General features: G+C 35.6%; 1 protein-coding gene across 1 annotated transcript; it reads right to left on the reverse strand.

Annotated features, from left to right (window-relative positions):
• Window positions 1-88: 88 nt before the first annotated feature.
• Window positions 89-11,496, reverse strand: LOC116263001 (probable protein phosphatase 2C 11). The gene is made up of 9 exons (XM_031642567.2): window positions 11,294-11,496; window positions 8,223-8,365; window positions 6,715-6,813; window positions 6,465-6,623; window positions 5,555-5,641; window positions 5,347-5,438; window positions 3,486-3,557; window positions 1,192-1,336; window positions 89-412 (listed from the first exon to the last, which is right to left on the reverse strand). The coding sequence occupies exons 1-8, from the start codon at window positions 11,338-11,340 to the stop codon at window positions 1,211-1,213; spliced, it is 825 nt and encodes a 274-aa protein (XP_031498427.1). The 5' UTR covers window positions 11,341-11,496; the 3' UTR covers window positions 89-412; window positions 1,192-1,210.
• Window positions 11,497-13,654: the final 2,158 nt, after the last annotated feature.

A 13,654-nucleotide genomic window follows, 5' to 3' on the forward strand; every position in this document is an offset into this window, starting at 1 on the left:
GCAAAAACTAATAGTCTACAAACTAATGAGCACTAGAGTTTCAACTGCTTAGGTAAAGTAACCTCAAACAAGGTCTTTGCACTAAGAATGCCACGAACTTGAATTTCAATTTCATTTGCTAAATAACAGGATTTTTGCACTCTGATTTCTTTCAATGCCATTTTCTTTATATAAATTAAAGATAACAGAATTCCAAGAACAAAAAAATGGTGTGGCTGTTCTCAAAAAGAAAACCAACATTCTAGAAGTATTTTTTCTCCAGCACCAGCGGTTCAGGAACTTATAATGGAATCCTGCCATCCTCCAGTTCTGAATTAGCATGACTTGCGAGTACCTCGGACTCCACATCGTCAACAACTTCTGCCGATGTGTCAGCATAAATCCAAGAACAACTGAGATCAAACCTGTTGAACTGAAAATAACAGTAGAAATTAACTTACCACTAAGAAACAACAAATAATATGTAAGATAACAATGTGTACCCACTTGTGAATAGAAAGCCTATCCACAGATTATGCTTTGTAGATAATTTTATTGCTAAAATAAGCAGAACCAGACATTCAAAATATGTGCAAACGTGTGCAAATGCTGGCCCGTGTAAATGTACATGTCTTGCACATATCTCTGTGTTTCTGTGTGTATGACAGGTAATTGCAAGCTAGTCATATTTTTTATCTCATTGTCAGTAAAGGAGAAACAGAGTGCAACTCAACATAGTATGGACATGATGCAAGGACACAGTAAAGGAATTAAAACGATGGGTTAAGTACATAACTTCATATAGACTCTAGAAGCAAAAAAAAAAAAAATGCAAACCATTTAACAGCCATGTTTGAGCTTCCAGTGAGAAATAGAAGTGGAAAGACTAAAGAGCATTACAAAAGCTGACTGGAAAGATGAAACAAGTACAATCCTTTTGAATAGAATGTGATTTTCTCGAATGAAATGGGCATCACAAGAAACACATACTTCATCAAAAGTCTGATACATCACGGACTAGGTTGAGAGCAGCTTATTCCAAAACAACTACATGTGGCCAGCAGAATGCTGGATCATAGATCTACGGTACTGATCTTGAACTCAGACAGACAGATCAAACTATACTGCAAGCTTATCCTACGAGGTATTCAGTCATTCAATATCCACATCAGCATCAAGCTAGTCTCAATTAAACTGTTAAAAGAAACTAACCTTATCTTCAATAGCTTCATTAGGAACTGAACCGAACAACAATGCAAGTGATATTGTCAGTACTTCCCCTTGCAAAGGCTTCTTCTATCAGTTTTCTTGCAGCTGTTTCAGCTTCTGTTATGTCTCGCACTACGGCAACTGCATCCTGGTCAAGATAGGAGCAGGGTAACAAAAAATTCAAAATTTTGGAGAGAAAGCAGACTCAGATGGCATAAAGTTTCATTCTGAAAAGACGAGATTAATAAGGATGAAAGACACACATTCAGACACTACTAGTAAAAATATGGACTCAAAACTACACACTCCTTAGAAAATGAAACTAATGATTTACACCTGCAATAGATTCTTATATATGGAAAACTTAGCTTCTAGTTCAGCTCTTGCCCATAAATGTATTTACAGAAGTAATAAACACAGATATACTACCTAATAACTGCTGAAAAAAATATTATTAGTGCTTATAGCTTGTAATAAAATGCATCAAAATTCAATAACCCAATTTCAACAGGAGTTGACTGCTGGCAGCCTGCAAACAGAAGCCAATTATATGCATAACACGGCACAATTGAACACAACAAACTCTCAAGACATTAACCTTTTTCTTGTGAAATGAGTATGTTACTGCAAGAACTAAGATGCTACATTAAGAGAAATGGAAGGCCTCAGACGCTCAACATTAGGTAGCTACTACAAAATAAAACAATTACAGCAAAATGGCGAGGCTCAAAAGACAATAACACTGTTGAACTTTCCAAGTCCAAGGATCATTATGATACTTTACTAAAGAAAAAGGTCTCTGCATAGAAAGAATTTAGTATAATACACAATGATACTGATTTACCCAACTTCCTCCTACACTGGAACATTTATCCATAAAAGATCAACTAACATAATTAAAGATCCTTGAGATGACACCTGACTTGACTTCATAGAGAATGGGACATACATCAGCTTCAAACATTATGAAACCAACACCTTGGGAGAACAAATGGAAACAAATTAAAAGGATGCTTCCTTTTCCTTTCTGAGATTAAACAAAAAGAAGGAGGTGATTGAAGGATAGAAAGATGTGAGTTAAACTTTTACCAGTCAAATCTTCATCAACATCTAACAAAAGCCATTCATCAAAACAATAACATAGAGTCCAGGATTATCCCTTCTTTGAAAGAAGAGATGATTTGGTTTGGTCATATTCTTTCAGTCAATTAGGACTATATTAATGCCAAGAATGAGAACCAAAAGTACAGGCATCTAACTGTAATGTTTGAAGAGAAAAACTACTTGAGCAGACTGCAATTCCAAAAGCACCTGGCCAAGCCTGCCATATAATTGTAATGATACATTCTAGACAATGAAGCACTCAAATGGAATAAAGAGTCATGGTCTGACAGGATATGGCCTACCACTCAAACAGAAGAAAGAGTCAAGGTCTGACCGAATATAGCCTATCTAACAAGGCGTAATCAGGTTACGAAAAAAATTATCTAGATATTTAGGTCCTTCAAACCACTGGCCCATTTACTATCTGAAACCTGAACTTGGTTCAAGGCCATTACAAGCATAGAGATTGTAAAGAAAGATATAAGATTGCAAGATGACATAAGACAAACAATAAAAAGGAAAGAATGGAAAGGCATGATTCGTAGTGATGACTCCCTGCAGTTGGAAGTAGGCTCCATAATGATGAATGATCCAATTTATTTAGCTTTCCAAAATTGTCTTAGGTAACATAGGTTGGACCTTTAAGAGGATGTTGTCATGTACAGTTACATACTTCAAATTGAAAAGCCTAGATACATTATCATCATCATCACACCTTCTCCAATGATCCCATGCATGTGCCATCAGGTCTGCTAGAATCATGACAGAGAAACGACCTTTTTGGATTGACAAAACTTCAAGGTTGATATATTGGATTCATAGGCATCAAAATATCCAAATCCAAGAACATAAAAATCTTAAGAAATCAATGATTACAGTGGTGGCATAATAAAAATAGAAGATCATTTGTTCCTCCATGATGATAAATATTATCCGATTCCAAGAAAATAACCATCTTAAGCAATCACTGGCTATGATAATGTGTGACTATATTGGTGTAGATGCGTGCATGTGCGTGTGTGTGTGTCTGAGAGTGTGTGTGTGTGTGTGGCTGTGTATGAATGTGAGAGAGAGAGAGAGAGAGAGAGATGCCTATCTCAATGATGCTTACAATAAAGGCTTTTTATTGGCACTAGTGATAAGAATTTATCCATATGATATAGCATGTAGAAGAAACGAAAAGAAAATATTACCTCATTTGACATGACATTCCAGAGGCCATCACTCGCAAGAATAAGGAACTCAACATCATTGATGACTTCCTCCTGAGTACATCAAATTTGAAGATAGATAACTGTTTGAATTAGTATCAGAAGACAATGAGAACATATAAACATCCATCACAAATAAACTAAAACACGTAAACCCATGAAAATGATTTAATAGAATGTGTTGATGATCACATAGTCCGGAATGATGGCAAAGTTGGCTCACTTTCTATCTACATATTATAGTAACAAATATCAATTTTAAAGTTTCAACCATAGTCGCAAATAATGCCTCGGAGTTTTAAACGGTGAGGTTTTTCTCGGGTATAATACGGCGAGCTTGAAAAAAACGAGAAAAAAAATGGGAAGAATATGGTAAATTTTTTAAAATTTAAAAAAACTAAAAATTGGGAAAAAATAAAATACGTGAAAAACTAATAACACAAATATCAAAAGATAAGTAGATTTGCAACAAATAAAAAATAGAAAAAAAAAACTGTTTGGCATTAAAAAAATAAAAAAGTGAAAAAAACGCAAAAAAAAGAGTAGTTTTTAACATATTTTTAAAAAAAAACATGTTTTTTTTTAGTTTTAAACGGCCATTTGATTTATCGCGTTTTTTTAGTGAAAAAACACGTTTTCTGCGAATATGGTACCAACCACATATCAGCAAGGTGAGAAGCCAACTTAGTGTGTGTTTTAAAGTTTAAACATTAAATAATTTACAAAATGCACACAACAAACTGAGCAAGGAAAATTTTTACAAAGAAACAAGCAAAACATCATAAAACAGCTAAAAGATATAGAGAGGTAAAAAAGTTGGAACTATCATGAACTTGTGCATTATAAACAACCATCAATATTACTATAAAATTGTTTTCAAGTGTCATTATGTTTGCCTTCAATATTCTTTGGCTAAAAATCAATTTTTATAAATGTGTTTTCTACAGGAGACTGGAAAGATACATGACTATGCTTTAGACTCAATAGTCTTTTTCTATAGATACCAGATTCAGTAGAATTTTCTGGTGACAATTAGAAACAGCAATTATAAGTCCTTTCATAAGTTCACTAATGAGAATGACAATATATCCATTTCATGACAATAGTTAAACCAAGACAATTCTTGACCAGTTATATTATTATCCAATGCAAATTCATATTCATATGAAACTAGAAAGAATCACTAGGTTATCAAAATGCTTAGAACTAACACCCCAAAAATTTAGTCTCATGTTGAAGATTATAAGGGATCTTCAACGGCTTATAAAAGGGGTTATTAAATAAGTGGTTGTCATGATTCCTAGCCGTTTTTGAGTTAGAACCGAAACTGCTAGGGGGCAGATTGGGATCCGTTGAACCAGGGGCCTGAGTCCACGAGTGGGTCGGGTTGTTATAGTGGCATCAGAACTGGTTCAACACTCGGACCTAGGGTCCCACACGTATTGACACCTGTGCCTTTAAGGGGGTTATTAAATATATGGTTGTCCTGGTTCCTATCCATTTTTGGGTTAGTACCGAAACAGTTAGGGGGCGGGTTGAGATCCGTGGAACCAGACGCCCGAGTACAGGAGTGGATTGGGTTGTTACACTAAGAATCAAAAGAATGGGGATATAGGCACAAATTAAACTGAAAGTTCATGATTTAAAGATCACAATATCCAACATTGGCACTCTTTGTCCAAAAATCATACAGAAATGCAACTATAAAATCACTCTATTGTGCACATATAAGCACATAAATGTTGCCCAAAATTTCTAGTCACCACAGAAATTTTTATAATAAGATAATTCCCAAAAAATCAGAAAACGTCAAGTGTTGGGAGAAAGGAACCTAATGAAATACCTTAATTTCTGGATCAGCAACAACAAATTGTTTCAGTAGTCTATCTCCAAATGCACGAGAAACAGCTAAAACGCCTCCAACCCTCCACGTTCCTAAAAGTTAAAACATTTCATGATGACATTGGGATAAAAGCAAGTAGAAGGCTTTCACATGCAATCAACATGTGAGAAAAGAAGCATTCACAAATTAAGCCTACAAAATAATATACCTGCCCAAATTATAAATCCTCCAGCATCTTCAATTCGACGTCGTTCATCAGACCTATTAGGTTTGTGATCAATAGACAGGGGAATAGCTAAGGCATGGTACAGATGATGAAGAAAAACGTGGATACACAGGAAAAAAAAAAAAGAAGGTTAATGTCATCATAGACTGTAAATACTGGAAAAACATATACAAATTACTGGAGCTGCAGAGTACAAGTATATTCCCAGACTTTGGCAACGAAGATTAATACTGATAAACAAAAGCACTCAAGCCAAGAACTTGAATCATTAATTTTATGAATCCTTTTCTAATAAATAATCAAATCTATAAACAAGATGAATTACGAAGACATAGTTCTAGCATAAGCATTCTGACTTGTTTGACAAAATTTATCTTGTTCACACTTTCCAAGTTCATACATGTAAAGAGAAAATACTATATGTAAAAGAAGCAGCACGAATAACAAAGAAGGTAAGAAGATAGAAACTTTTACATGTTTACAAGACAATCATTTGATGAACTGCATCCCACAAAACCTAAGCTGTTAAACAGCTAAAGGTTTAGGCACAAAGCCTGGACTGAGAGAGCTAGCAAAAACATCATGGCGAATAATAGAGAAGCTTAATAATAAAAGAAATCAATAACCTTTTAGGACTTTGCAAAATTGATCTTACTAGTGATGGTTATCACCATGAATTTTTTTTCTTCTTTTGTTGGCCCGTAGCACACGATTCCAAATGTCAAGTTCGATCTTATCAGATTTTTTCACTTTTTTTTAAAAAAAAAATGCCAATATTTGTGGCAGTAACTCATAGAAGATTACTCAAGCAACAGAAAATAAGATTGTCATATCATTTTGGAGCTTATTCTAAGCACAAAAAACTAATATAAACCGCATTCAGAATTTTTACCTGCCCCAGATCTACTTGCAACCACCCTTGAGTCTCCCACATTAGCGACAAGAAGTCTGTCACCCAGCAGAACAGCTGTTGTTGCAGTTGAACCAGCATCTCTATGCTGGCCCTTTTCCCTGTTAAGGTAATTTGAATCTGTTTCCTTGAACGTCTCAACTGCAAGGGAATATTTTGCAAAGTTAAAGAAATGATCAGCACAGAAAGGAAACCACAAACGTATGAAAATAATATACAGTTAATTGCAGACCAATAGCTGACTTTGTGTCTTTGAGGAAGTTGGGGTGATGAACCAAATTATTGAAAAGGTTGAGCTTCAAATACTCAGCAGCTCCTGGACCTCCATGTCCTGCAACAAAGACAGCACTAGTAGCATCAAACAGAGCACCTTAGACAGATCAGCCACAGTGGCCACTATCAAACCAAACTACTCCAACAAGCTAAGTAGAAGCTTATTTCCAAGATCAAGCAATCATTCTGAACAAAAGTAACCAAGAGAAGCTCAAAAACTTGCATCTTGTGATTTTCCAAAAATACTAATACAGTAACATGCATATACATGATGCATAAATGCTTACATGTTTTTTTCCTTCTTTTCAGAAGTCCAGAAAGTGTCAAAGGATACACAAGTTTTTTATTCTAGTCTTCTTCATCTTTCTCTATTTGCTTGTTTAGCCTCCCCACTCAAATTATTCATGGATTGCTCATTTCTCAATTTTGTATGATTTTGTTACTTACTAGCAGATTTCTTTAATGCAGTTGTACCTCGAGGTTGCATTCAGGTATGCTCTAGCAGTGAATGTTACAGAACTAGAAGTCATTCAAAACTTTTTCCTCTATGTGCCTGAACTCATTAAGCTCAAACCCAATAAAAAGCTTACTAACAAAACCAAATGAAGGTTCAAATAAGCCAGCGTTGAAAGAAATGAAGTTGAGCAAGGATTTAGAATTACAGTTGAAAATGAAGGGATTAACATACTTCATGAATATCAGATACAGCTTGGTTTTGACTTTTGATCAATAAAAGAAATGAAAAATGGCATTTAAGCTTGATCTAGTTTCAATTTTTTACTGATAAAGGGCATTATGACATGAAGTAGATACTAGAGAGACCATACTCAGCGGCTTTTATTCATCATAATCTTAAAGTTCTACCTCACAAACATGCATTTCACTATTCTAATTACCGAATTTTGCAAACCTTATCACCAGTTTCCCAACTTAGACCAAAGTAAGATTAATGTGCATCCATGCATACACACAAACATGTATGCATATATAACATTATGCACTGGCTACACCTACTTCCCATTCAAGTCTCGTGAACCTGATCTAGACAGAATCACAATAATTTGGGAAGGAGAAAAGAAGCGCAAATTCTCTTATACATGGAACCTAACATTTTCCAAAAGAAGGTAGCAAGTGGATCCAATCAGATTCAATACATAGGTTAAGAAACATATACGCAGACTAGGTGTACCATAACTTCATATTTACATACATGAAGACATATATTCACAAGGGAAGTCTATTAAGCTAATGCTATTTCTCATTCTTATGAGCTATAAAAAGCAACATACCTTTCTTTATATCATATATGGAAGATAACAAGGATATTTCTGAAGTATCTTATTAATCTTCTACAGATGTCCAAGCATTGAAAAGAAGAAATTTTAAATCTTTGTGGCAACCAAATTAAGTTTGTTGCTCACTCTCCTGGAAAACAAAGGCACGTATTACAGGAATATGCGGATATACCATCAAAAACACCAAAAAATGCAACCATCTGGCCATCGATGTCTGATACTCTTGTCTCATAGAAGTCTTCCATGGATGCCCTTTTCCCTTTAAAACTAGAATAACCATAGCTGAAACTCCCATTACAATTTCCAGTGAGGAAGCTACAACAGAAAGGGGAAAAATTATATTAGAAATTTAGGAATCAATAAATTCTAACTCTTAAAAGAAAAGATTAAGCCTCCAAAACAAGTCACAATACCATCTATTTATTGGTAGCCTCAGGAACAGCTACCTAAGAAACAGAGCTGCCAACCTCAATCAAGCTACATTCAAATGAATCATATGTATCCACATGTCCCACAAGCTAGCGAACTCAAACAATGTACAAAACAAATGAAAGTTTCAATGTGTTAATTCACACTATTTAGTTACTTACGGTATAAAAGTCACCAGTAAATACATGTTAGATCTTCATGTACCGCCTATGTCTTTCCGGAGAGATCTGATTAACTTTGAACATACACTACAACGATCGTTATGTACCAGATATCAGTCACAAGTGATTCACTTCCTTTATCCATTTACTATATCAAACTAAAACCTAGCAAAGGAGCTTACTCCATCTCAGTGTATCATTGGTTAAACACTCAATAGAAGGTGCTCATGTAACCTTTTACCACAAGTTCTTATTTCTAACAGAATGTTCTCTACATAATTCCCATTTGACTCATTACACATGCTATAGCAATTCATTTTTTTTTTTCTGTCTGAACATAGAATATAAAAGTTGTTAGCTTTGGGAAATGCCCAATGAAAGATTTTTGGGTATTTCATCCTTAACAATTTAATTAAGTTTACATGATAATACTGTGTTGATATTTCCTTTTGAATGCAGGAAACTATTTTCTTCAAAGAGAAGGAATATAGGTAGCAAAAGTTCCAAAATAAGGTGTTAAAGGTGGACATTTTTAGGATGTTCACTTTTGTTACATAGCTGGAAAAAAACCAGTTTCAGAGCTGCCATATACTATACAGCAAGCACATCTTACAACACTTGTCCACTTAGGTCATAGGAGAGGACATGAAATGCCACTGCTAAAAACCATGTCCATAATCTTTTTTCAATAGCTTTCCCTTTGTCTTTTACCAATAGACTTCAGTCTTGGCCTTCGAAAACTGCTAGTTGCAATTTTTAGGGTGACATATCAGTTACTAAACTGATAAGAAAATATTGATTATTCCCTGATTCTTGAATCTGCATGTTGCTCCTGTTGTAAGAACATAGACTGTTTATTGCGACATTTTTCTCAGGTATTTTTGAGTAAAGTTCTTTTTCCTGGGAAAATTCTAGAGGATTCAAAAAAACTAAACTAATATATAAAACACTACTAAAAAATTTATAGTTTTCTACTAGATCTCTTTAAGAAGCAGCAATGAAATTGTCAGAGCAGTTTCTAAGATGGTAAAAGAAACAAAGAAAGGGAAAAAATTTCAAATACATTAAGAAAGAGTTTTTAAAAAGAAGGAAAGTAGTGATATTATTGTGACAACGTCACAAATTTTTCATTTCTGTGATACTGTCAACTATGCAATATTTTGCCTCTCCCTGCTTTGTCGAAGATCCTCTCTTTTAAACAAAGGGAGCCCCAGAGAGCGGGGGACAGCTGGGACTTAGCCACTTGGGAGCCACAAGTCCTTTTGAGTGATAGATATACTCTTTGATATGTATTGAAGCAGCATTTCCTACAGACAAATCTCTAATATATAAATTTTTCCCCAATTCCAACGTATGCTGAAAGCTAAAAGAAGATATAGTGATAGAGACTATTTTACACCTTTGCGGGACATAGATGCCAAACTACAGAAAATACATCCAGAGTCCCGAATTCCATTTTGAAACAAGGTGAATGGGATAGGGAACTAGGTCAATCTGTGAGGGAGTATTAGGAATGGCAGCAAAAAAAGTGGAAGACAGGCTTTTCCTCCATAAAAAGGAGATGCAGCAAAAGGAAAGGTAAGATAACTCAATCTCAATTCTCAAATTCCAACATGAAAGGAAGCAACAGCAGCCAGATGCCATTCGCTAGTTTCACAATTATCGTGGTTAAACTTTAAATGGGTGTTGTGAACCACTTGGAAACGATGCAACTTCTGGCAGTTATAACATCGGAAAAGCCTTAGTAAGCTTATTTTACTAACCCGGTGTTTCACCATAATGTCATAATAATCTACCTTCCTGACCATGCTTTATAACAGGAAAAAAAGAAAATACCATGTAGACGATGTGTGGGACAAAGCAAAACCAGCAAAGAATTATATTAACATATTCAGAGCTCAAGTGCCGTTTACTAATTCATCACAACCACAATAAAAGGTGGAGCCAATTATTATCATCCTCGTCATGACTACAGAACTTAACAAAACTATGGCATTATTTCAGGATTTCAAATGGACACCTCATTTGTACCATCAGACAATAAGAAAGAGCGTCATTAATGTGGCCGACCCCCATTAAAATAAATCCTTCTCTAAACACATTAATATAAACTTTTATTATATCGCATGTATATATCAAATATTTTCCTTAAAACCCGCCAACTGGACTAACTTCCAGACCTCATCTAAATCATGGGGAGCAAAAGATTCATCAAATAATAAAGTCCAAGCTCCAGGGAATACATTTGTGTCCATCAAAATGTCTATTTCTCGCATTCCAAATCCCAACCATCAAGCTCGTTCGAATATGCAGGAGGCTACAAATCATTTCCGGCAAGAAACTGAACCGATTCCACTCATCCAAGCCGATCCAAGTTACTACACGAAGAACCACGTTGTTCCCAATCTTTCTGCTTTTTTGTTACGCAAAAACGCGCTTTCATTCATGTCAGCATTTCGATCTTAATTGCCGTACGACCCATGTTAAAGAATCCATTCATTCTCAACATCAAAATAAAGGTACTGTAAGCAAAAAAATCTAATAAATCGCAACAGTATTCATCGATTGGTAGCAAACTAAAAGATACCAACTACAGAAAAACACCACAAGAGAAGGATCCTTGAAGTAAACAGGAAGAAGGAGAAGAAGAAACCTGATTCCTCCGCCACTGGTGAGAAAATCGGGGTCTATCGTCATCATTCCCTCCTCATTCAATCTGGACAAGGGGAGAGAGAGGCAGGGAGAGGGGAGAGAGAGACAGAGAGAGAGAGCTCTCTCTCTCTCTCTCTGTCTGAAACTCCGGAGGGAGGAAGGATGGTGCCCAACCACGTTCGGGGAAGAGAAAGGGTCGACCAGAGAGGGGTGTTTCCCTTTAAAAGCCGTTACCTCGGGTCGAGATCGAGAATCGAGATCCAGACACCTGCACCAAAATCGAGGTCAAAATTTCCCACCAAGCACCTGCAAGCCGCATAGGCTCGGGATCGGAACCAAACGTGGACCATCGAAATTCCCAGCTCAATCGCCACCTCTTCAATTCCATGTAGGCCAAATTTTGGATCTAACTGCTGAAACATATTAAAAGATCCAAATTGATGACCAATCTTAGTTCCACAAATTTCAATATCAGAACCAAATCTCCATATAAATACTGAAATTCTACCCAATTATCTTAGCAAACAGTTATCTGCAACTCTGCACATTGTTTGGATCAGTCATATATATGGGAAGTAGGATTTGGTTCAGATTTGAAGATAACCAAAAATTGCAGAATCTGCACCCTTGAAACAAATGCTAATCGTATCATTAACAGCTAATACTTGCCAAACTCCATCCTAGATCCAATTCACTTGAATCCTCACATTAGATCCACATATTTCTTCTTTTAAATGTTTGAGAATGTAGAGAAGGCAGGGAGATAAACGGTTCAAACCCAGTTCAGATCCATTGTTTACTTAAATCTGACCTAATCAGATCTCCCCAGATCAGATCCAGTCTCCGACTTCAACTCTTAAATGTGAATCCCAATCCTAAAAGGACAATATGACACTTTCTACATGCAGTCTGGTTGGATCTTGTTCCTTTATCAAAGCCCAACTAAACCGACCCCGAATTGGGTCCCTGATCCAAAGGAGAAAACAAGTTTGTCTTTCTCTGATTCTCTCCCTTGGGCTTGGATGAGGGATGTTAAAAGTTTGGATTTGGATTAAGGGTTTGACCATGTTGATACACTCTAATTTTTTATGTATTTCATTGGTTCAAATCCATCTCACTTGCACCCCCTGATTTGAATGGATTGAATCAAAGCACTTTGAGATGGATTTGGCTGTCTGTCCTTTATTTAAGATCCAACATCTGGTGAGATGGTACTGGTCTGGCTGTCTTTTAAGTGGGGAGCCCACCCAACCACTTATCGCTCACCAGCTAATCAGAATCTTAATTATTGGCCTTTGCGGAACCAAGTGTTACAATCCAAACGCTGAGCAATTTGATGTGATGTTGAAAATAATACGAAGTCTCTGACAAACGACGAATGACTTAAACATATCGCGAATGTCACATCTTCATTATGAAGCCCCCCGATAATTATATATAAAAACAAAGCAACTTTTAATATTAAAAAATGATCATTTAAAAAAACTGCACACATTTGTAGACACCCTGGTACTTTTTTTGCCAAATTCAAGAATATACTGAATTTTTTGGGCTTTTTTTTTTCAATTTGCAGTTGAAATTTTGAAGTGGGTTGAACAGGTATCTTCCAATTTGAATAATGTTTATAACCCTTTTTGGTTATTTAATATCATCATTATATGATTTTCAATATAAACTTTCCCAAATGACAAGTGCTAACATAGAAGAACGGAACATTGTAAGTGTTTTAGTGAAAGAGAAAATTTAAAAACTACCAGTTGATGTATCTTGAATAGAATAAACCACATCCTTAAAAGTTTTTTATTGTCAAGTTGGGATTACACGAATCCATATAAGATTACGGCGAAGCATAAGCTCCAGCTATTATATTCGGGTTCAGAGCCAGGGGGAATATTACCTGTTATAATTAAAAAAAGAAACAATCATCCCACCTCCATAAAATTTGAAAAACATAGTGGGCCCTTGTGAAAAATTTTCAAAAAGCATTTCAAAAAATGCTTAAACCATTCAACCCCCACAAAAAAATTAATTCACTGCTTAGCCTTTTTTTTTCTTTCTTTTTTTGTAACATAAGATGGAACATGAAAAAACACCCATATATAATTCAACTATGGAAAGTTGGATTGATCAAATTTGAGACATGAACAAAATGTAGCAAAAAAAAAAAAAGAAAAAGAATTAGGAATAGTTTTCTGGATGAGGGCTTCCGTTTGATTTACATTTATAATGAGAAACTTTTTGTGGTAAATTGAAAATAATTCAACTTTTGTTGTGCCCATGACTCGAACTCAAATGATGATGTTTATAAAATTATTGAGTTGCACGGAGCACCAAGAGGACCCGCTCGGCCGCTCCTGCTCCG

Source organism: Nymphaea colorata, chromosome 1 (genome assembly GCF_008831285.2).
Source record: "Nymphaea colorata isolate Beijing-Zhang1983 chromosome 1, ASM883128v2, whole genome shotgun sequence".
Classification (NCBI taxonomy): Eukaryota; Viridiplantae; Streptophyta; class Magnoliopsida; order Nymphaeales; family Nymphaeaceae; genus Nymphaea; species Nymphaea colorata.

Excerpts from the sequence above, each read along its gene's own strand:
- LOC116263001 (XM_031642567.2), bottom strand. The coding sequence starts at position 11,340 with ATGATGACGATAGACCCCGATTTTCTCACCAGTGGCGGAGGAATCAG. Across the intron at positions 5,439-5,554 it reads AGGATTTATAATTTGGGCAG|GAACGTGGAGGGTTGGAGGC; the intron begins GTATATTATTTT and ends TTTAACTTTTAG. Across the intron at positions 1,337-3,485 it reads GGAATGTCATGTCAAATGAG|GATGCAGTTGCCGTAGTGCG; the intron begins GTAATATTTTCT and ends TATCTTGACCAG.